The 24,346-nt window shown below is 48.5% G+C and overlaps 1 protein-coding gene across 1 annotated transcript in view; it reads left to right on the forward strand.

The window, feature by feature from the left end:
- Positions 1 to 505: 505 nt before the first annotated feature.
- The window catches only part of RHBDL3 (rhomboid like 3), a 59,171-nt gene continuing 35,330 nt past the window's right edge, over positions 506 to 24,346 (forward strand). The window contains exons 1-2 of the mRNA XM_068151053.1: positions 506 to 625; positions 3,695 to 3,718. Of these exons, the coding sequence (XP_068007154.1) occupies positions 506 to 625; positions 3,695 to 3,718 (144 nt within the window). The remainder of the gene's footprint in view (positions 626 to 3,694; positions 3,719 to 24,346) is intronic.

Here is a 24,346-nt window from a genome sequence, read left to right on the forward strand (position 1 = left end):
GCGGGAAAGGGCTGGGACTTGCCGCAGGGGCTGTCCGGCGCCGGCCGGGCAGCTCCGGGGCGGGAAGCGGTGCCCGGTGGCGGGCAGGGTCGCTCCGGGGCTTCTTCTCCGCCCTGTTACCGCCCAGCCCGCATCCTCGGACGTGCTGCTGCAGCTCCGGGCTCTGCCTCCGAGAGCCCCCGGGGCCGCGCAGCTCCCCCTCTCCGGGAAGGACAGCCCACGCCCCGGGAATGGCTCGGGGGCGGCGGGAGGAGGCGAGCTGTCCGAGGCGGTGCGGGGAGGGCTGAGCTGCCCCGACAGGAGCCGGCCGCCGGGATGCCGCCCGCCGGCGCTGCCCGCGCTAATTGGACGTCCCTGGATGGAGGATTCCCTCCCCTGCCGGCTGCGGGAGGCATGAAGGCAGGCTGGGCTGCGCTTGAAAGTTTGCCAAGCGGCAGCGAGGTTTAATTTCTTTAAGGATCTGGGGAGAAGGGGGGGTGGGGGCTGGAGGGGACTGTTTCCAAGCATGGGAGACAAGCTGCCGGAGCCTCACGCCAGCTCTTCCCCTGCTGTGGCTGCCAGCTCGGAGGCGGAAGAAATCGAGGTGCTGGACTCTGAGGATGTCCTACCTATGGCCGCAGAGGATGTAAGTTTCCTTTGCTCGGTGGCTTCCACCCGGGCCAGGTTAATCAGCTCAAGCTATTTATAGCTGGAGTGCGGGCTGGGAGGGGAATAGGGCTGGTGACCCTTGGGGGTGACGGCAAAGCCGCTGTCCCCGCCGTCCTGCGCTCCCCTCGTCACCGGATGTCTGCGAGCCCCGGTAACCGCTGGGCTGTCTCCGTCCCCAGAGCCGCAGCTCCCTCGTCTCTGCCCCAAACCGGAAAGCCCCGGCGGCAGCGGCTCGGACAGGCTCCGGTCCGCTGGGCGCCCGGAGCCGCGCCGGCGGGGAGATGCTGGCTCACGGCGGACTGCAGCCAGCTGGGGCTGCGTAGAAGCGTCTCTAGAGGCTGGAGAGCGGCTGACGCCTCGGCTTGAGGGGCTTCCTGGGAACAGAGAGCTTTTCCCGAGCCCTATCCGCTCGCAGGGTGACAGATGGGAAACGTTCCCGCTCTCGGGAGCCTATTCCGCCCTCCATCCCCTGAACAGCAGACAGCCGAGGAAGTTTTTGTTGGTTTGGGTTTTGTAGTGGGTTTTGGGGAGGGGTTATTTATTTATTTATTTATTTATTTATTTCCCCCCGCTGGCTCGGCAGCTCGTGTTGCACCTGAGGGTGGGATCACTTGGCACCCTGTCTCTGACTCTGCTCAGCCAAGTGGTCCTGTGTGCTCTAAATCTGCTCCTGCGGGGGCATTTACCAGTCCCGAGGCAGGAGCAAGCTGCGCACCTGTCTAGGAGCAGATCCTCCATTCCTGGAGCATCCCAGGATTACTCGCAGCTCTCCTTTCCAGCAAACTCTGCTGGGATGAGGACTGTGCAAGTGTTGGGTCTGCAAAGGCAAGTTCAGGCTCTATTCCTGCCTACGGTGACATGAAACAGTGGTACTGAATGTCTTTCTGAATGCGCTCTGACTCGGGTCTTCACCGGTGTGAAAGGGGCCCTTGTGAACTAAGCCTCTAGCAATGGCACATCCCCTTTACCCTCTGCTTTTGTGACACTCCTGGCGGAACCCCCGCCAGGGGCTGCTTAGGGGCAGTGCCTGCTTCTCATCCCCCAGCCCTTCTCAATCACCTAGAATTCGGTTGCCGTTGGATTTTCCTCCCAGAGGGTAGCAGAGGAAGTGCAGTTGCCTGGTTGAGCTGCATTCCCCAGGCTGTTCCTGAGCACTGTAAGCTCGGGAGGGAACGTGTGATGCTGCTGACCTTTGCTGCAATACTGTTAGGCAGTCTTATGAGGAGTGTGCCTGGGGCATGCATGGCTGTCACTTGGAAAGGGTGGTGTTCCAGGAGCTTTCTTGGTCCACGTTTCCAAATCCCAGTCCTTGCTTACCTTAGACTGTGACCTTTCCTTCCCTGACAAATTTTGTGCTTATCTGCATGGTCTACAAGAAAGATTTCCTGTGGCGATATACATGGGCCCCTTGAAGCTGCTCCAGCCTCCACATGAATACAGTCATTAGCAATTCAATCTTGCCAGGGTCCCAGGAGACACTGAGGTGATGAGTGCCTGGCAGGATTTGGCTCCTGAGACAGGAGAGACACTTTGAGCTTTCCTTGGTGAAATCCAGGTTCTCATCCTAGTTCTGCTGCTGACTTGCTGCCTGACCTTGAAGTAGGACAGTCTGGGTCTAGTCCAGCTTGCAGTGTTTTGCCCCTTACGCTGGGAGCTGCACTGTCATTTGATTCTGGTACCTTGTTTTCTGCAATCGACAAAAGGAGCTACAGCTCGCCAGTTGCACTGGTTATAGGAAGCTGCTGAGACCTGGCAGTAGATGACATGACAGAAACCTGAGGTATTGTATATCATCTGCAAGTTGGAGCAGCAGGAAGTGGTGTAAATGTCCCCCTCCTCCTCCTCAGCCAAGATTTCCTGCTGAATCAAGCAGGCTACACAGCATCATCTCTGAAAACCCAAATTGCTCTGTACTAGGAGTGTGTCCTCCTGAGACCTAACTGGAGGTGATTTTCTGTGATGGTTGTTGCATTTGAAAGCTTGATGTAAGCTCTCTGGCTTGGTCAGTGTGAAGTGACACAAGGTCAGCTTTTTATGTGTTATTAACCAATACAATATTAGGCAGTGGAGGTTTGGCTAGCGCAGCCTTGCAGTGTGTAACAGCTCAGCTGTGATGTCATTATAACTCTTGGAGCAGTGTTGCCCAAAACCAGGATTCAGGCGATCCTGAAATGTTCTTTCTAAAGTGTTGGGCTGATTTATGAGGATAAATGGGAGTTTATAAACGGATGGAGACATGGGGAGGAGGGGAGCCAACAATTTAGCTGATTGAGTGGAATTCAGTGGCCTGATATCCCACTGTCTCTCCAGTCAGTTCTGCTTTAGGTCTGCCTACCATGTGAAATGTTCTTCCAGGACTAGATAAGACTCTCACCAGAGCTCTGCTTTGCGTGTAGCACAGTGAGGAAATTTGCTTCTGCTAGTCTGATGTTTGTTATTTTATCAATTTTGCTTTTCTGGGAAGGTGAAGGAGGTAGAAACCAAGGGTTGTGTTGAACAGCACTGCAGACAGGAGAGCTGGAAATGTGCAAGGTTTTTCTTGGGACTCCAAGCCAGTGGTTACTCCACTGTCGCCCCATGGAGATGAGAGAGGCCCTGCAACAAGCCCATGTCTCAGTTAGGAGAAGGCAGCAGACAAGACTCTGGCAAACCATCAAGGTTTGTGTGCTCATGTTGGGCCACAGAATCTCAGAAAGTGGTCTGAAAAACCACTGCTAATTCCTGCCTTCCCTCAATATACACCAAACTTTCTTGATCCCTGTGAGTTAAAAAGCCTTTTATTCCTTGCTTGTCCACAAGCAGACAAAGCAGGAGAAAACACAATTAACACATGAATGTTCTCAGTTCATCCTCATTTGGATTTGTAAATGAGAACTGTTCTCTCTGGTGTTGGTAGATTCCCCTGGAAGGGCAGGTGATTCTGGGATGAAGAAGGCACTAAATCATTTGGTTATTAGAATATACTTCTACAGTTTGCTGCATGTTAATACCTTTGCTCTTATACCTTCTTTTTCTTCTTTTTCTTCCCTCATGCATTGCCTCTCAGCACTGGAAAGCCTTATTTGATCAGGTATGTGAATAACTCATGTGTTATCTCTGTCTTGTGAGCAGAGACTAACCTCCAGTTAATTTCCTCTGTACTAGATTTTCCCTGCATTTAAAATACAGCCTAGGAAGAACATGCTCTACACTCCCAATTCCCAGGGTGCCAGTGTGCAAGTCAGAATCATCTTTACTGCTTTGGGCCTTCCTCTCAGTTCCTCTTCAGAGCAGGCAGGGACAGAAGCAGGCCCAGCCTGGCTATCCCTGATAGCACAGGGACTCTCTTTGCTGCTAGTGTGCTCTCCTTGCTCTCTGGATTAAAAGATCTTCTGCTCTCTGAGACAGGTAAATTGAGACCTGTAAAACCAGCCCATTTTGGAATGGCTTCCCAGCTGCTAAAGTGACTTTTGTGGGGTTACATCCTTTATGGGAGGACCTGTTGTTTTAAACTGGTGCAGAATTAGCCAGGTATCTGCTTCTGTACCAAAGAGAGTGGCTCTATCAGGTGAATGCCGTGGGCTAGATCCATGGCTGTCTGAAATCAGCACAGCTCTGAGGAACTCTGGCTTTCATCTGCTGGGAATTTGGGTTGTGGATTCTAGTTTGTGAATTATGCTTTTAGCTGCTGTAACTGACATGTCTGCTTTGTGGTGTTCCTTCCATCTGCCAGGTTGAAATGTGAAGCAGCTATAAACTGAAGGACTTCTCTAGGGTTGACTTGCTTCTAAACTGCAGCACTCTCTTGATGCCATAAACTTTTGTGCTGTTGCATGCACGTAAACGTCACCTTCTGTAAGGGACTTACTCTGGTGCTGGCGATACTGAAGTTTGGGTGGGATTTCATCCCTGCTTTATGAGGTGATAATCTTGCTTCTGCGTCTGGCCGAGCTGCAAACTCAAAAGCTCTGCTGCAGTCTCTTCAAAAGGATGTCCTTGGTACCCTGGGGCTCCCATTATCATCCAGCTAATAACTGGGCTGCCTGTCCTGGTGAGTGCCCACAGCTAAGCCACGTGTCTGGACTGCAGCACGTTTGTTGCTGTACAGTCAGGAGAGCTGGCAGTTGGGAACTGGATTACTCTCATTGTTGATCACACCTAAAGTGTGTGGTGTGTTTGAGTTTGCTGAGGATTGTAGGGTATGCTGCCACTCAGGAGGTGGGTGCAGGATAAATTGCTGGTGAACTGGGCTGAATGATTGTTTCAACCACTCTGAATTCTCTCCCACCTCAAATGCTGGCCTTAATTTGGAGTCTGATTCTACAAGCATCCTTTGAAGTCATTGAGTCCGTGTGGGATGGGGCTCTTGGCTGGTAGCTACCTCAGGCTCAAAGAGAGGAATCTGTAATTTCCCACTGGATTGGCTTGAATAGCGGGGGGGGGGGGGAGGTTAATTCTTTCTCTTTTAAGGAAGGGGAGAGTTTGACTGTTTGGATTTACAGAATATTACCCCAATAACAAGGGAATGGGCTGTAAAGGCAGACCTTCAATAATTAGCTATGTTTCAATTAGGGCTGCAGCTGAAATTGAAGCCTTGTCTGTAAGGCTTCATTATCAAAGAGAATGCAACCTGTGACAACTAGTCCTGAGTCCTGAATAAATCAACAATGTCCTTGTTGCCTGTGGGCAAAGCCAAGGAGCTGACGTCTTACTTGAGCATTGTACCAGTAGTGCAATTAGCCCTGCAGTGAATTGCAAGATGCTGTTTGTCATGGAACAAGGTTACTATTCCCAGCAGCTCCATGCTGGTGGGAGAGGAGAGCATTTTTTCAGCTTTGACTGGAATCCATGTGAAACATGAGGACAGGCTTGATAGCTACAGAAAGCCTGTGTGTTGAAACTTGGAATAGTTGTAGCTCTCCCTGGGAGACAGGACCTGGCCTTGTGTGGACTTATGAGTGGAGATGAGTGGCTGAAGACCCATGTGCCCTGTACATTTGTGATTCATGGGCTGGGGCTGAAGTTTGATAGCCACCCTGCCAGCTGAGACACATGGGTCTCTGTGTTCACCACCCCCCAGGAGAGCAGCGGTGCACAGGAGGGCTGCATCAGAGAAGTTGGGAGTTCACAGGCTGGCAGGCTGCAAGTCTCTTCTTCCTGGGCTGATAGAGTATGACAGCAATCAGCATTTCCCCACTTGCTTTTGAGGGGAGAAATACAATTTAATTATTTTCTTTCTGTGGCAAGATTTTGTTTTTCTTACTTTTATGTAGATTTACTGACAAAGAAAAGCTTTTGTTTAGGCATACAAAATTAAAGGGCTTGGCTTTTTTTATGGCCATCTCCAACGTCTTAAATTAAAAATTCAAAAGATCTTGATGAAAATTGCTGCTCAGCCATAACACAGTGCTTTTTGCTTGTTTATTTTGGGGGAGAAAAGTGACTGCTTTCTGGAGGAATTTTTTATTTGTTTGGCTCTAGCTCTAATCTGTCACACTAGGAGCTGTCAGTGACTCAAGTCAGTGTCTCCAGCCACTTGCAGATTGCTGCTTTTTATGAAGTAAAAGAACCTAAGTTTGACACACACACAAAAAAGAGAGAGACAGATTCAATCCTGCTTCTGAGGCTTTGAGGGCAAAGTCTTGACTCCACTGAAGCAAGTAGGAAAATTCTTCCTGAATTTGGTGGAGTCAGCACTTCACCCCAGAGTTTGGGAGCAGACAGACTCAGGCTTTTCAGTGCTGCAGCCAGGCAGTTCCAATACAGCTGCTGCTTCATTCTGTGCTTACGCGATGTGGGTTTTATTACAAGGCCATGGCCCTCAGGCAGCTCTAACTCACTTTTATATGGGAACTTTTATAGGGATTCATACATTTATTTATTGTGCTCATAAGCACCCTCCACCCCCACACACACATTAGCTCCGCATCTGCTGCCTTCTGCAGAGCCTGCGCCATCACTGAACACTCCATGCTGTCTCCGTGTGGAATCCACTCTCTGAGCAGAGCAAGACATTGCCTCTCTCTGCCCACCCTGCAGTCACTTGGGGTTGTCTTCATTTGTTTTTTGCTGGCCAAAGCAATATCTTTTGTTAATCTTCTGGTAAAGTTTATGATGTGATAATCCCAGGAGCATGTCCTCACAGTTTCACACTTCTAATACGATTCCTTATTAATTGCCTTGCACACAGACATCAAAACATCTTATTGTCCTACTTGAAGCCACATTGTCTGATGGTTAGAGAGTGAGTGTGCACATCAATCTCCTCAGGGCCTGTTCCTGCTTTGCTATGTCCTTTCTAGGGCCTTAGGTGCCCTTCTTTGCCTTCATGTCCCTGGTGCCTCTGCTTTAGAGATGACTGCAGCTAATCAGCACTATCTAGCCCTTGGCTGTCCTGAGTGAAAAGGGCTATCCAGGAGGACAATGTTTGTGGTTAGGACAGATCTGCCTTCTGAGAGTGGCTTTTAGCCTTGTTAAATGCAAAGAGCTTGGATCATCTTCTGTTTCCCCATCCCAGTAACTGCTGGGACTTCAAGGGTGAATTAACATTATCAGCTGTCATTCTCACTTCTTCTCACCCATACCCTGGTTTGTAGTCATGACAACAAACTTGATTTAAATAGAAACACACAAAACTCTCAAAAAAGACCCTCCTCGCTGGCTCAGCACCTTGATCCTATTGCTTGTCAATCCAGGCTGTGTTTTTGTTGCAGCTGCTTTAGAAATCCTGGATTCCTTCCTGAGACTTGTACGTGGGTGTGATGGCAACAGATGAGCAGAGTTTAAGGGGAATGCAGAGAGATGCCAAGTTACCCAGTCTGTGTAGGCAGCTAATGGAAAACTTGAGCTCAGAAACAAGGCTGTAGAGATATTGTGGACCAGACGTGCACTTGCCAGGAGGAGTTCAGTTGCTGACATTACCAGCAGTGGGTGCAGCTGAACTTGCTCTACCGTGGTCTCATAAAACATTAAAATATGCTTGAAAAGATGCTGACTTTGCAGGTTTCTTAAATCCAGGGCTGGTTCCTGCATGACTGAAATTGCAAAGCAATCAATAAAATCAGGCCAGCTATTATTATGGCCGATAGTAGCTGAGAAAAAAAGGATCATTGAGTTAAATAATTCTGTCTTAACGGTGTCTCTTTTCTCTGGATGGCTTTTAACACAGGCAGGATGAGATATTTCCCTGTGAAACTGTGAAAGTCCAGTTTGTTTACTGGGGCACTGTTGAGCTAAATATCACACTTCACTTTGTAAAGTTTCCCTGCCTGTTGTTGCTGACTAGAAGACCTTGCCAGGCAGGTCTCTTTGAGGCTTGTCCGTAACCTCCAGGTCCCTGTCTGAATTTTGCACTACAGCTGGCTTTTTGCAACAGTGCTTGTCAGGACATATGTCTGTCTTTAAGTGGAGTGGTGCTGCAAAGAGGAGATTATTTCATAGACTTGTTACTTCATCTGCTAAAGTGGAGAATCAGAGGTGCTGGTGGGAAGACTGTCCACAGTTGTTGCAGATTAGCATCCAGGCCTGAAACCAGGGTCTGCCTTGTCTGCTGTATTTGATGCTTCTGTGAGTGTGACAAGAAATTTGCTCCCTTCTCCCCCTCCACCAAGCTATGCATTGTAAAGGCAAAGACACTTTAAAAGATACAAGGGTCTCTTGGCAATGCACAGAAGGGGCTCTGCATCTGCCCCACGCCTTGAAGTATAATCTCATTTACAGTTGACAGTGTGGGCTGCTGGAGGAGAAGAAAGGCGGAAGACAAGGAGGGACAATAGATTAGTCTCAAGCAGAGGGCACTGGGAGTGCACCTGCCTCGGCCACTACCTTGAGGAGGGGTGGCAATGGCAGCTGGGCATGTGTCATCTGCTGCTCTTTGAGGGCCCAGCCGTGGAGCATGCGATTAATGACTCAGGGGGCTGGGCTTTTGTCAGCCATAAAGCCCTGGGGTTTAGACAGGGCTCTCAGGCCTTTTTTTCTGAGCAGCACCATCACTTTACATTTCTCAAGTGGTGTTTTGCTCGGGTTGCTGTCTGTGGCCACAATGCTTCCCTTTCTCCTCCCTCCCCAAACTGGGCTGACCTTTGTCATGCGACATTAACCCTTTGACTCCTCCACTTCGGGTTATAGGGTTGGGGGGTGGGGGGAAGAGGGTCCCTTCAAATTCATTGCCCTGTGGACAGACTTGAAGGGAAGAATGGGCTGGTAGGAGAGGATCTGGTTTTGCTGGAGGAGATTGGTTTACTGACACTGTCTGTATTATTAGCCCCTTGCTGTCTTTTGAATACAGCCACCTAAGGGAAAGAGGGAAGGGGAAATTATCCTTCTTTCAGTCAAGCAGGGAAACAGGCATTGAGTGGCAAATAGCTGCCTGAGAGAATATCCCCTCTGCAGGGTAATATCTTGTCTTCTGCTATGTCTGGATTGGCCTGTGTCCATCCCCAGTGTCGTTACAGTGGATGGCAATGTCCCAGCACTTCAAGGCTTATACCCAGATTTGGCTTGTAGCCGCACTGCTTTGGAGTGATGGCTCAGCATGAAAAAGCTACATGGAGGTCACTAATGATCTTCCTGGCTCTTGCAGGATGAACAGCAAAAATTCCCCAAGTTCCTCCTTAATCTCTGCACACTGAACACCAGACAGCCCTTGAGCTGGATGTGGGTCTCTGGGATTGTCTGTGTTTATACATTTCCTGCAGTGTGGCAGGTTTGTGATCAGCTGCCCCATTTCCCTGGCTATATAGATGTAATGGGTTGGGGCAAACCCCCTCCCCACCACAGGCAGAAACAACGACTCAGACAAAGGGATTGCAAAAGTGATGGAAAGTTTAAATAGGAAAACAATTTTAAAAAACAAACACCAATGAAAGCTTTACAGAGAACCACAAGCACCGTGACAAAGAGAGAGATCCCAGAACATACCCAAGGACATCCCATCCCCACCTGGGGGTACACCCAACCCCCCCCCCCAGGGCTCTTTCCTCCCCCCCAACCCAGCCTTGGGCCTGGGCAGGCCCAAGGGAGGTGGCTCACACCATTTTACCTAGGCTGCAGCTGGGGACGAAAGGGAAAGTGGAGACCCCGCATGGGCATTTTATAGGGGAGCAGGGCATTATGGATTGAATATCTGCCTGTGACCACCTCCTGGGCTGGGCCCACCCGTAGGGACCTCCCAGGTGTGTTCTGTGCAGTGGCATCTGGGCCAGCACCCAGCCTAAACCACCACAATAGAGATTCCTCTCTCCATTCTCACCAGCCTGCACACAGATGGTTGGCTTTTCCTAGTGCAGACATCTGGAAGTAGAAGCCATCCATGTAAGCCAGATATCAGCAGTGCAGCAAACACAGCACTGCTGAGTTGGTGCTGGTAGAGGTAGCATCTCCTGGAATGCTGGAAGGAGTCACACCAAACACACCGAAAAGCACATGGAGGCTGAGTCAGTCTTACACAGCTCGTGAGTTACTGGCAGCTTGATGCCTCTAGATTTGTAAAAGCATCAGGAGGCTTCCTACTCGTTACACATTTGTATACCTTCCACGTGGGAGCTGCCTCCAAACCTGCACATTGGAGAGCAGTGTCCAAGAGGGACAGTGAGCGGCTTTCAGCCCTCGGCTCTGCTGCCTGCCAGTGCCAGCTGCAGGGGCAGGCTGTGGGATCTGCACTCTGCCCTTCCAGCTGAATGTGAGCGAGAGGTGTTAGGCACAGAGATCCTTGCTAACACATTGTTCTCAAATCCTGTCTTGCACATAGAAAACCAGTGAAGCAATAAAAGCATTTAAGCCTGCATCTTTCAAAAGAAAGCAGGGAAAAGCCATAAACAGAGGGTGGATTGATGCTGCTCTGCACATCAGCTGGTGCTTTGTGCTCTGTGGCTGTGTGCTCCCTTACGATAGAGAAGGGGAAGAGATCATCCAGTCTCCAGAGAAACAAGCCAGCTGCTTAGCGAGTGGAAACAGTTTGGAGGTGCTTTTCTACACCATCATCACTTATGCCTGTAACATTTATAGGGCTTTTAAAGCTGCTCTTTACCAGACCTGGGAGGCAAATGTTTCTCCTCTGTGGTAGGAAGTCTGATGTTGCTGTTGCCTTTCCTTATTTGTGGTTGATGCAAATGTACCAGGGCATGTTTGCCAATTAAATGCAGCAGTGGGCATGTTTGCCAGCAGCCAAGGAAGCTGTGATCTCCTTCTGCCTCTATGCTAGGTATTGTACAGTGTTCTGCCCTGAATTCAACTTGGTACCAACACAAGTTGATGGAGATGAGATCATGGGCTGTTTTACCACCCTGCTGTACATAAAGGCTGCTGAGGGAAGCTGATGTCTCAGTGCTCTGAATTTTTATGTGATTCAAATCTTTCTTGTTTGCCTGTTCAAGCTGTAGCATGTGGGACAGTCAATTCTTTCCCTCTCCTCTCCCAGTCTCCTTAGTGGTGGCTGCTTGTGGTGATGCTGGAGATATTCTGTCACCAGAGACATGAAACGTGTAGAGAAAGTCCTGAATGTTTGTGATCACACCAAGTATCCCTTGGACTTAGAATTCCTTCAACTCTAAAATTAAAACCCTAGCACCAGCAAGACACAGAACATACTCCTGTTGCTTAGGAACAGCTGTCTGCAGTAACCCTGTGTGGCTGGTGAGAAAAGTAACCATCTATGAAACAGATACTAAACAAACGAGATCAATCTTACGCCGGGGAACTGTTCTTCGTGTTCGTTGATACTGGACACACTCTGTAAGCAGCATAATCCCTGGAGTTTCCTGAGGTAACAAGTAAGTGAGGCTGCTGGAGGCAAAGCTGTTTGTGACTATGATCAAACTTTTGGCCTCATGCACTTCTTCAGGGCAGTGTTCCCGGAGGGGGCACCTCTTTTCATCTGGGATCCTTCACAATCAGGACCCAGTGATGATGGAGACCTTGCATTTTGTAGCAAACTTATTTGTGATGTCTGATTGTGGTGGAGGTACTTGTTGTTAGCAGCCTACAGCCAGCAAGTTGCATCTGTGCTTGCTTTGGCAGAGAGAGGATTGATGTGAAAAAAGGTGAAAAATGGAAAGTTTCACAAACTGGAGGAGCCGATCCTGTGTGCTCTGCCTTGGGCTAGCAAAGCACTTGAAAATAAGTATGACAACTGTTCTGGACCAAATTTGTGGTTAACATCAGCTGCATGTCTTGCCGGGGCTGGTACCAGAACAGTGTGTGCCTGAAGGGCCTTGGAGAGCAGAGAGGGTGTTTAGTTCTGCCCCTTGCCTCTGAAACAGCCCCATGCTTCTTCCCCTCTGCTGGCTTCCAGCCACTCCTCTCACACCTTTACTTACCCTCATGCTGAGAGGTAATGGGATGTGGGCCTTGAGCATCATTCCTCACTGCAGGCAGTAGCCTCCATGGGAGGATGTTGGGTTTTAACCTTGTTGTTTGCACTGGGGAGGAAAATGTGTTTATTGTGGTTTCTACTTCCATTTGAACTGCTGCCTCTTCCCTCAGCTACTCCCTCCTGGCCACTAATAGAAGAGTTGGTTTTGTGCTCAGTCTTATTATCACTGGATTTATGTCTCTGGGTTTTCTCCAGCAGGGAAGGCACAAACGTTTTTCCTTCAAGTGTCCTCTGACAATAGCATTTAGGCAGCCACTATGGGGGAGACTTCTGTGAAGAGCATGGGAGATGGTTCTGCTGCTGGTGTCTTTGGTCTCTGAGCTGTGCCTGGAGACCATGGCTGGAGGAATAACTTCCTTCCAACCTAAATAAAGTGTCTGAATAATCTTTACCAAGCTGTATATGTGCTTTATCACACTTGGACTTGTCAGCCCTGGGTGGGGTTTGGGAATGTCTTGGGCATGTGTGTAAGTGTACAGGATTTCTCTTGTGCCTTCCACATGTTAAATATTCTGGTGTTGTCTCCTCTGGAGCTTTATGAACTAGAGTATACTTGGCTCTTTCAGAGGAGTCTCCAGTGCTGGGCATCCTTACCAGAGGTTTGTGTTATTGCAGTGTTTTCGAGTCAGGCTGTATCCCAGAGGCTGTAGTGTGCTGATGGGAACCTCCTGCCTGCAGTCATTGCCTCCTAGGCACTTAGAGAGGTCAAAGTCATGTTCTTTGGGGAAGGAGCACAACAGCCAGTTTATCTGCTTGTAAGGTATGACAGGAACCAGCTTTTGTGGTGCAGAGAGCAGCAGCACAACTCCACAGTTATGTGAGAGCTGAGGCTGGCTGGGTATTAAAGCTGCACAGTCCCCTTCAGCAAGACAGGTGCAGTGGGTGACTGCTCCCAGGGCAGTGACAGCCACGGTGTCTCCCAAAAGAGTTGTCATATGTGACTGAAATAGCACCTTCTAGCCCTATTCCCTCTGTGACTCATGATCTCAGAGCTGTCATTGCTGCACTGATTTGTGGGATCTGTTAGAGTTGGGACTGGTGGCCTCTAAGAGCTGGGCCAGAAAAGTCATTTGCCAGCTGCTGATTTATGGCTCTAGCAAGCAGTCCTGAAAAGCACAGTGAAAAATTTCTGGACCTCATACAGCTCCAGATGACTGGAAGCTCCAGGCTGTCATTTGACCATGTGGAGTAATAAAACTGTGAAAACTAACTAACTTTTGGGCTTACTACAAACCAAACTGGTTCATGCAAAAAATTCTTCCATGCTTGCAAGCAAGAGTGACTTTATGGGCTTATAAGCCTATGTTTAATGACCAAGCATGCAGCACAATGCATGAAGTCTGTTCCATTTGCTGACTTCCAAGGATAAACAGAATGTACCAAGCTCTACAGTGAGAATATGAAAACCAGCCTGGGATAATGTTCTCTTTCATCCTTATTAATTATGTAGCTGATGTGTGGGTAGATGTTTGACACAAAGCTGCACTGGATGGTTTGTTGTAGTCTAAACCATCCTGAATCACACACCCCCAACCTGAGCCAAAGCAGTTCATTCAAGGAGATATGCTCCCTGCAGTGTGAGTGCTGTGGTCTTCCTGAGGTCATTCTCTGCTCACTGTTCTTGGTGAGGTGTAGCTGAATGAGCTCTTTTCCCAATAGGAGTACGAGGGTGTTTCTCTGGTGTCAGCAGGCAATCAGCCCTGCTCAGGACCTGCCTGCTGTGATGAGGCTGCTCTGCATGTGCCAGTTGTGCTGGTGACATCAGAGAAGGGTTTGTTTTGAGTGTCCTGGTGTTGTGTTCCTCTCCAGTGCCAAGGCACTTACTGACATTGTATAGATGATCCAGCCTCTGGCATCCTACACCTATTTGGAGGGGATGGCTGCCCATTCTTCCCACCTAATCAGATGACTGAGTCAACCTTCTGTCTGTCCCACTACTCCTGCATTACTCACAGCCCTTATCACTGGATGCTTGACTGCCTGTATTGTTAAAGCTGTGCCTGCTGATCCCTGCTCTCCTTTACAGAGGATCTATCAGTTCAGCTGGTGGCAGAGCTTTGTTTGGAGCCTTTGCTCACTGGACATATGATGCCACTTTGCTCATCACCCCAAAGGGCAGAGCTGATCGTTTTGCAGAGCATAGGATGCTCTGAAGGAGTCAAGTTTGAGCTGCAGTTCCTCATCAAGCTGCAGGTTGTACATGGCCTGTCCTCTCTCTCTGTTGAGAAGACAGGGGAGGAAGGCTGAATATTATACCAGGTCCCTTTGCTGCCCACTACATGGCTGTGGAATGAGGGACCCTGATGTGGAGCTACCTGCTGCAGGGTTGTGTGCTGGCCAGGCCAGTGCCCACACCTGGGTCATATGGACAGAGGTTTATGTTGAACGTAAGGAACAATTTCTTCCCCCAAAGGATTGTCTAGCCCTGGAACAGGCTGCCCATGGCAGTGGTGGAGTCTTCATCCCTAAAAGCTGTGCAGATGTGCTGGTTTAGTGGTAACCTGGCAGTGCTGAGTTAACAGCTGGACTTGATCTTAAAGGTCTTTTCCAGCTGAAGCCATTCTATGATTCCATATCTTGCCAAGAGACAGGAGCAGGTATCTGGAATTTGAAGAGAAACCACCTTAAAGGCTGGAAAACTCTGATGAGCTTTTAGAAAATATTTAAAAGTTATGAATTTATTGTAGTGTTCCCCCCTCCCCCGCTCTGTTTCTGATGGGCACACTGGAATTGTCATGATGCTCAGTCCCAAAGCTGCAGCTAGCATGGTTCTATCCCAAGCTTTGGTTTTCTCTGCTAAGAAAAGTATTATTGCAGAGCTCTTATTTGACCTGAAATAAGTGTGCGTGTGTACTCACTGCTATAGAATTCTACTTTTTCACGCGTCAAATCAAGTCCCTGTGGGTTTTCACCTCCCTCCCAGATCTGGCAGACAGTGAAAAAGGGAGCTATTTTTAATCTGAAATGTTCTGTGTTTTAAGTTCAGAGTATAAAATGTAGTTTTCCTCCTGACAAGTTTCAGGGCTGATTGCTACAAAACTCATTGTCTTTAACGGTAGGATAAAACTTCTCACAGGAAGAGTAAAAGTTCTGGTTTCAGGGGCTATGGATCTTGGTTCCTTTGAGAGACTGAAAAATGCTGGCAGTGACTGTCCTTGGATTAAGAGTCTAGCAAGGTAAGGCACACAGGGTAAGAAGAGCTGCCTGTGATTGCAAGGGCTGAGTAAATTTCTATCCTGGTTAGCAACCTGGCAGCACCCAGCAGCCACAGCCCATGGTCTTTACTGTGAGGGCTGTCTAAACACAGCCTGTGGGCCACAGCATGCTGGCATCTGATGAAGCTTCATGGGACAGCCAAGCTCTGAGCCCAGCAGACCTCACTCTTCTGCCTGCTGTAGCAGAGAAGCAGCCCTTGTCTCCTGGAGCTAGCTAGATCCTTGCTGTTTCTGCCTGGCCTTCATCTCCCTGGTGTTGCTCACCAGATATGTCACTAAGCAGCAGCAGAGAGCGACCCAATGGCTCAGATCTGATTAACCTCTACAACTTTATCCTGTGTCTTAATTGGATTGGCTGCAGGGGGTGGGTTTGCTGTTCCCATTTTTTTCTTGAACAGGTATTTATCACTGTGACATCTGATGCAAGAGACAAGTTAGAGTAGCAAGACCTGAGAATAAAGTGGTGTTTGCTTCTTCACCACTGCTCAGCTAACAACTCCTGTCTTTCCTTTATGAGAAGCTGCTCTTGCTGGTGCCTGTGAGATGGGTCTGAGTGAGCCCTGCAGTCGGATCTCTTGGGAGGGATGGGTCTCACCTAGCAGCCTGGGTGTCAGACCAAGAGTCCATGATCATTCACTGCAGTTCTGTCTCATTTTGGGAAGGATTTCTGCTCAGTAAATGTTCAAAGCAGTATTACTCTTCTGTGTTCAGCATCTTTCATCTTTTCTCAGAGCTTTTTAGTTTCCTTCAGGGCCTGATTCTTCTGCACCTTAGGGCTTTTACTTCTATCACTGCAGTGGCTGTGGGCTGTAGGGAATTTGCCTTATTCAGCACTGCAATAGCTCTTCCTCTTCAAGGACTTCAAACCTTGCTCTTCACTATCAGTTCATTTAGTTTTGCAGATGGGAATGTGGAATAAGGAGATCAGTGGTCATATCCTGTTACAATGGGGAACAGGCTGCTACAGACCTACAAAAAGGAATGGAATCCACTTGATTGTGGGATTGTCCCTCATTCCTTGAGCTGCTACCTGCCTGGTGCTCAGCTGAGAAAAGGAGAATCAGTTTACAGGAAGCTTTCCCCCACGTCCATCCTTCCGCCTGCAGTACCCAGTTACCACTTCAACAAGCTTAAAATAGAACCCTTTCTTCTTTCCATAGCTGGAATTGTTCCTGGATTGGGCACTGGGGAGGGTCATTCACCTCCCTGGGATGATAGAAGGGGTACATGCTGCTGAGAAGCTTTCTCACATCTGCTTCTAGATAGCTATGCACAAAAAGAGAGAATTGTAGGTGTGCTATCAGAGCACGGCTCTGTTCCGGGAGGAATAATAGATGTTCCAGCGCCTCTCAAGCTGTTACAAGATGAAAAGCACAGTTACATTAAGGCTGGTAATGCTGCCTGCCTTGGCAAAAAGGCTCTCAAATCGTTCCAGGGTTTTAATGTATGTTCAGATAAGCCGTCTGCCTAGTGAGGACCGACCAGGCCTTTGAATTTGGTCCATGCACTACAGCATGGGTTGTAGTGAGCTGGTGAAAATGTAAGGCTAAGGAATTCCCTCTTTGCACAGGGCTTGAAGGGGATTCCTTTGGGAACTCTGCATTATAGCCTCAAAGAGAGGGCTCAGTGCTTCGCTGCATCTGGGATGCTTTTTGGGGTGTGTGGGCCCTGTTGCTGCTCCTGCAGGCAATGTGCTCATTAAGCTGAATGACAATGGATGTTAGTTTCCCTTTCCAGATGTAAAGCATTCCTGTGTTGCATCTCCACTGGCCTCTCAGGAGCTTGCAGGCTGTGAAGCTGCAGAGGATGACTAAGCCATTAAGAGATGGAATTTGATGCTCATGAAAATAAATGCATTTAATGTTGCATGGCAATGGTGTGCTTGAATTTTGAGGTGTCCAGAGGATCTTGTGCTTGGAATTCTGCAGCTCAGGCCTTATTTGCTACCAAAGCAACGCAAATGGAGAGGCCCTGTGATTGCAGAGGGTTGGCTGTCCCTTTGTCTGAGTATCACTTACACTTTTTCTATATCAAATGTTATTCCAAGGAAGCTGTGAAAATGTGATATCTGAAAACAAAGCATTGCAGGCCAAACTCACTGTGCCCACAGAGCTGTCTGTCTTTGGAGATCTGCTCAGATACTGGTTTTCAGGAAAAGCCATGTTGGAATAGGTAATTTTTCATTATTAGGTTTTCATGAAAGGCTGCAGAGAACTAAAAGGATTCGGTGGGTCATTAAAATAAATATAGATCTGCCACTGTGGGATTTTAAACACCAGATGAAATCCTGGCCCTTTTGAAGGGGCCTCATTTGTTTCCTTTGGGGGCCTCATGCTAATTTCATTACTGATTTTGGAAGGGTAAGGGCTTCTCCTGATTTTAATTTTACAGTAGTTCTTTAAGCATGCAGACATGAAAACATTAATTTTGTTTTGCTGAGAGTTTTACTAAAGGAAGCTCACACAGCATGCACCCCTTCCATAGCAGAGCCCTAAAGTGAAACATTTCGCAGAATCACAGAATCACCAAGGTTGGAAGAAACCTCAAAGATCACCAAGTCCAACCTGTCACTACAGACCTCATGACTAAACCATGACACCAAGTGCCACGTCCAATCCCCTCTTGAACATCTCCAGTGATGATTACTCCACCACCTCCCTGGGCAGCCCATTCCAATGTCTAACAACTATGAAGAACTTTCTCCTCACCTCCAGCCTAAACCTCCCCTGGCACAGCTTGAGACTGTGTCCCCTTGTTCTGGTGCTGGTTGCCTGGGAGAAGAGACCAACTCCCTCCTGGCTATAACCACCCTTCAGGTAGTTGTAGAGGGCAATAAGGTCTCCCCTGAGCCTCCTCTCCTCCGGGCTAAACAATCCCAGCTCCCTCAGCCTCTCCTCATAGGGCTTGTGCTCCAGGCCTCTTCCCAGCCTTGTTGCCCTTCTCTGGACACGTTCAAGAGTCTCAATGTCCTTCTTAAACTGAGGGGCCCAGAACTGGACCCAGTACTCAAGGTGTGGCCTAACCAGTGTGGAGTACAGGGGCACAATGACTTCCCTGCTCCTGCTGGCCGCACTATTCTTGATGCATTTAATTTCCATGCACCCGAGTTTGTGATGATCCCTCAGCTTTTGAAAGGCTGCACTCAAAACATCAGCACTTCTTGCTTTTGCCTTTAGCACTGCAAAACAAATACTTCAGCTCTTTGTTACTGATGCAAACCTGGGATGAAGTGGCACCAGGAAATATGCAGGGACAGAGCTTGGTTCTATCTATTCTCCATCTGTTCCTCCCTCCCTCATCTTTGCTATCATTAATTGTTAGCGTCTGGCTGGAGAGATTGCCTCTTAGCATGGTGCTGATGGGATCTTTCCTCAGGGGATTAACGCTGCAGGGATTGACAGGCGACAGTATCCTTGCTGTGGGATGTTTGCCGATTGGGTGTGGGCTCAGCACTGCTGCTCTTCCAGTTGCTCCAGTTCATGTCAGGACATAAGCAAAAGTCAGTTGCAGCTCCACGTCCCCTCATGGGGCCCGCTGGCCACTTGTGGCCTGGTGTGCTGGGTTTGGGAGAGCCCTCCTGAACCCTGCTGCTGTGTGCTGCCTTTGTCAAGATTCTTTATGTCAGCTGCACGGTCCCATGGAGGTGGTTTCACACCTGGCTCCTCAGGTCGTTTCCACTGTGAGGTTGCAGTGCTGTAATAAAGATGTGGATAAGGACAGCAGCATTGTGGGGGATGCTGGCAGGAGGAGTTGAATTGTCAGCTCTATATCAGGCTCCCTAGGTGGCTAACGTGTCTGTGAATCACACAAGTGCTTTCCTGTAGCTTGGCTTTCTGTTCCTGCCTCTGCTGCCAGGATTTCGTGGGACACAGGTCCTGGCTTTTGGCTAAAGCACATCCTCCTTTTCTTGTCAAGGCACTTGGTCTGGATTTCCTATGTCCTGAAGCACAACTGAGGGCCCCGTGAAGCTCATGGAACCCAGGCCCTGAGAGATGATATTTCTTTCTGTGTCATTTGGTTCACTTTCCTGTGGAGTCTGTGTTTTTTTTCCTGTAGTGCATGGGCAGCAGGGGAAGAATCCCTTGGTATTTCAGAAGATACATACTGTGGGGGTCTCCTGGTGGTAATTTGGGGCATCCATCCTCTTCCTCCGTATGGCCTTTAGCTGAGCTTCTTTGTGCATGGTCTCCAGGCTGTCTGATAGGTTGATGAGGCAGACTGACTACAGAATCAGTCTAAACCAGTTTGATCTTCTTCACTTCTTATTATTGTTTGCACAGTTAATAATCCTTAGTTTACTTAGCAGATACATTCTATGAGGATTGCGTATTCCTACATGTTCCTAGGTTAGCACAGTATCACTCATTGCTTTTTCCCACAGGTGATGTGTGTCCTGCAAGAACCAAAGGGTAGCTGTTACCTTGCAAGGAGGATCTGGGGCCTGAAGGCACATTTTCTGTCTGTAAAACAGGTGGTGACTCGCTTCTTCCAGTCAGGACAGACATTCTGGGCTTTGAAGTAACCACACAGAGGAGGGTTTCCATGTGTGGTGATGCTGCCTACAGCTGCAAAAAAGTTTTGTTCCAATCTAACTCAAAGCTTTATATGTAATCCATCTCAGATAGTCAAGTAAACCCAGCAGAGTTTGCACCACAGGGCTCAATTTTGTGGGCTTGTTTGAGGCAATATTAGAAAATATTCACAGAGTTTAGAAGGGTTGTGAATTTATGGGTTTTGGGTCTGAAAATCCCACTGGCTACTATTTCCATGTCCCTTTAAGCCATCTGAGATAACATTTTTTTTGTTTCTTTCATTAAAACTCTTTTTTATCCTGGCTCGTGGGACTGTATAACTAGAAATTAGAACACTGCTTTCCTTGCCCATCCTATCTGTTCTTCATCCCCAGATTCTTTCAGCTCTCCCCAGTTCTCCCCCCTTCCCTCCCAGCTTGCCTTGAAGGGCTGGGAAAGCCGGCACTGCCGCATTATGTTGCCTGTCTGATTGTTGTGGGGTTGTGTTTGTGTGGAGAAGGTCACCAGACAAAAAGACCACCAGGCAGGGATGGGAGGGGGGTGTTCAGTCCCTCTCCATTCAGTCACTGTGGCAATGGGTGGGAAGAGTCTTGTTTGCCTGATGAGATTTCAGGGAGTGATTGCTTTTTGTTTAGGTTTCTTCCACGGCTGCTTTATGGGCCTGGGGTGGGGGGGAACAGCAAAAGTAGAGCAGGTATATGAGATTCAGGGGGCTGAAGTGTGCTGAGGTAACCAAGAGGCAGAGCTATCAGCGCAGGATTGACTGCACCAGGGCCAGCTGTGGTGTGCTTGCACCACAGAGATTGTCAGCAGCTGCTGTAGGTGGGGTGTTTGTAGTATGGCCAGCCTGGGCCCCGGTGGGAGCTTTCCTTCAGTGCCTGAATCCTGTGGGCTGAGATGCTTATGTGGAAGAATGCAGTGAAAGCTTTGTCTGCAGAGCAAAGGTTGTGATGTGGTAGGCCAGCTCTGTGGGCCTGCCACAGTGGCTCTGCTTTCCTAAATATTTTTGAGACTTCCAGCCATGCAGCATATGCCTCCTTCCTTGCCCATCAACTCCACAGTTCTGAAAGCAGTCTTGTGTTTAAACAGTGCCTGCTTCCATATCATCCCTCTGAGGAGGTGAGGTGCTGCCCCTTGGGGCAGCTCCCCTTCGCCCCCCCCATCCTTGGGAGCAGCTCAGTCTGTATTTACCACTAGTGTGACAATGGCAAACATTGTCAGGGACTCACTGTAACTGTCCCAATTACCCCGAGGTCATTTGCACAAGAAAATTGCCCAGGCTGCAGTAGTGGTTTTGCCTCATCTCTCTGATACGGGACACTTAGATCTGGGGACAGAAAAGGACCAGAGTTCCCAGGCTGGGTGTGGTCTGGGGAGAGGGTGACAGTTTTGGTCCCAACCAGCGCGGGTGCTGCAGCAGCCCTTCCTGGAGGGAGGGTGACTTGTCAGCTCCCAGCCTCTGGCACCACAAGGCTGCCTGATTCAATTGATAGCTGCCAGTTTCCCAGAGATGCAGATTCAAGGAACCTCGAGTGTGCTGAGCTGTTCTGCCTGAGCAAATCCTTCTCCTGTAGGGCATCTCTGTGTGTATTTATGTTTTTATTTTTAGTAGGTGTTGACCCTGCTTGAATGCTTTTAGACTAAGCAGTGACCTGCCTTATGTGTTGTCACTTCCCTCAGGCACAGGTAACCTCTCTTCCTTATGTTTGGATTTCTTCCAGAGAGCTGGCTGCTCCCGCAGGCAGGCACTGCAGGGAGAGGAAAGCAGCTGAAGCACAAGTCAGGAGGCAGGCTGGAGTGGTGTGATCTCTTGACCCAAAGCAGGAGCTAGTGCTGCTAAGGCTTGCTCAGGCTGCCACAGCTGCACAGCTCCTGCTCCTCTCACGGCACTCAGAATTATTCATACTCCCTTCCCCCCAGTGCCATATGTAACATGAGCTGCCTGTGCCCGGGCTGGCAGATGGAAAAGCAAGACACTGGTCTCTTTGCAAGTAATGGTTCTTCATGGGCTCAACTGGTCTGTGAAGCTGCAATGTTCAACCTTGTCAGCTTTGTCAGAGCAGCCTTTCTAGAGACCCTGCCAGTCCCTCTGCCATTATTGTGTGTGCCTGTGCAAACACCTCCATTGCTTCACCTCCCTGCTGCTTCCAGGAGAGACTCTCACACCTGGACGTCTTTTCTTGTGCTTGTGGATATCACCAAGCTTAGCATACCTCTTGGAAGTGTTCTGACCTTTATCTTAACCCCTCCTTACCTTTCTAGTATTTAGCAATTTCCAGCTTGTACTAGGTCGATTATCAAGTGCAATGTAGGAGTGCTTCCCGGAGGTGGCTGGAGCACAGGCAGCTCATCTCAAGTAATTTAAACCTCTTGCATCCTTGGGTGAGTTAAGTCATCTCTCTGCCTTGGGATCTCAGTTCATAAAGTGGAGCTCTTTATAAGGTGGTACCACTGTGAATCATAAAGAGCACAAATTACAATTTCAAAGTGCACTCTGTGAAAGAAATCTGATTGCTAACGGCCAGATCCCAACTCTCTGTCCTATATTTTTGGACCTCCCTGAGAGGGTTTGATGATCCAGCCGAGATTTCTCAGGAATTCATTTGCTGTTTCTTTGGGAAGAGGGAAAAGTCCTCATGCTTGTGCTCTTGACTCCAGGATGCTCTCATGTTTTTGCCTGAAATCAGCTGCATTGATATTAGTATGTTTGCTTGGTGTGAGAAATGTCAAAAAAGAAGAGGCCAGAACCAGAGCCTCAAGCTGAGGCATGAATGGGCCCCTCGTGGTTCTTCTAGCAACACTTGAAAAGCCAGTTTGTATGTTTGACTTTCCTGATGTGTTGAAAAGGTAAAGTTAGGTCAAGTCTCAAATTTAAATTTATTTTCCTGTGTTTGTTTTTGAGGGCTGTGTCTCACCTTTTACTGGGTTTCTGTGACCTCCCATTTCAGCTCATATGGAGCTCATATAGACTCAGTGGAGTCTATGTATGAGCAAACAAAACATGGGCTCCAGACACTGAATTGGTTTTGAAATGGCTGTTTCTGACAAATATGAAAGACATTCTGAATAAAGGGCTATGGTTTAAGACCTTACACTATCCTTTGTAGAATGAATCACTGTATTTTCAGCCTTGCAGTTGGGAAAATCAGATTTGGCCCAGGATCATGCAAGGGGTGACTGATAGACCTAGGAGGATAATAGGAACCTTGGCCTATCTAAACCTGCACACCCAACAGGGATGGAGTATATCCAGTTTTCAGCTCTGCCAGTGAGGTTCCGGTAATGTGTTCTGTCTAAATGCCTGCTTTTTCCCTATTTGTAAAGAGGGTAGAGGTGAATGAATAATGATAAGCAGAATTTTGTTTGCAATTCCCCAAAAGATTGGGGAAAATGCTTTTGTTTCTCTGTGAGCAAAATATTGAATTTGACTTGAGCCAAACCATCTGGGCACTCTGAACATAAACATAAATGGCAATTTTCTAGAGGACCACTTTGAAAATGCCAATGTCCAAAGTTTTGGCCTTGGAAAATCAATGTTCAAGCTAAGGCAGATTCACAGGGAAGTCTTGGCATGACTGACATCTCCAAGCTTTTGCTTGGAAAAGTTTTCTTTGAAAACAATTTATCCTGGCTTTAGAAAGGGGAGGAAAGCCTTGCAGATAACACCATGGTAACGAGGGCTTCTATGTCACACATGGAAACTGCACCTTGTCCTACCTTCAGGGTACTGTTACACTTGCATCTCCTGGGCTGCTGCGTGTAATGATCTTGGTGCTTTATCCCTCAGCTATTTCCACATCACTGGCTGAGTTTTGCTACAGCTCCCTTTGATGGGGGCCATGAGGCCTTTGGTGGCTGCTGTTGAGCTTCTCTGGGTTCGTGAGAATTTGTTGACTGGGAGAAAAGAAGGTGCCCAGTGGTGGAGGGATTATACAGGGACAGGCGACGTTAACACTGCCTGCTCCAGGCAGCTTTTCTGCTCCTGGATTAAAGTTCATGCTGTGTTACTTCTCTCTCTCTCTAAGGCCTTGTCAAGTCCATGTGGGAAGCTATTCTGCCTGCACTATTTCACTTTGTGCTGCTCTGCTCTCTCTCTGTCTCATTTCTCCTCCCTCTTTCCCTTTCCATTCAAGCGGCATCTTTCAGTCTTCCCCATTCAGGTCTCTCTTTGCTCTCTGCCCTGTGTAAAACTTCCATGCCCTCCCTACCATTCATCACCTCTTGCTTATTCACCTCCTTGTTTGCCTTTCTCCATTCATCTGGGCTTCCTCTCAGCCAGGCTGGGCTGCCCTCTCCCTTTGACCCTTCCCCAGCCCTTCTTTTGTGTCTTTGCACTCCCTTCTCCCTGACCGTCCAAAGCACAGCAGTCTGCAGTGTGCTTCATGAGGATGCTCTACTAGAAACTGGCCCAAATTCATGGGTCAAATAATCCCAGTGGAAGCCTGGTGGGATTTATTTTGTGGATTTGTGTCTCTAGTTACCCTAGCAGGTGAGATTTTTTTTTTTCCCCCACTTTCTTCCCACTTCTCAGAGATGCAGCATGATGCATGAGTAGGAAGAATATTGCCATTTCCTAGCCTTCCCTCTCTGCCTCTCCCTCC

This window comes from Melanerpes formicivorus, unplaced genomic scaffold (assembly GCF_026170545.1).
Source record: "Melanerpes formicivorus ecotype bairdi unplaced genomic scaffold, bMelFor1.0.p_v2 SCAF_21, whole genome shotgun sequence".
Lineage (NCBI taxonomy): Eukaryota > Metazoa > Chordata > Aves > Piciformes > Picidae > Melanerpes > Melanerpes formicivorus.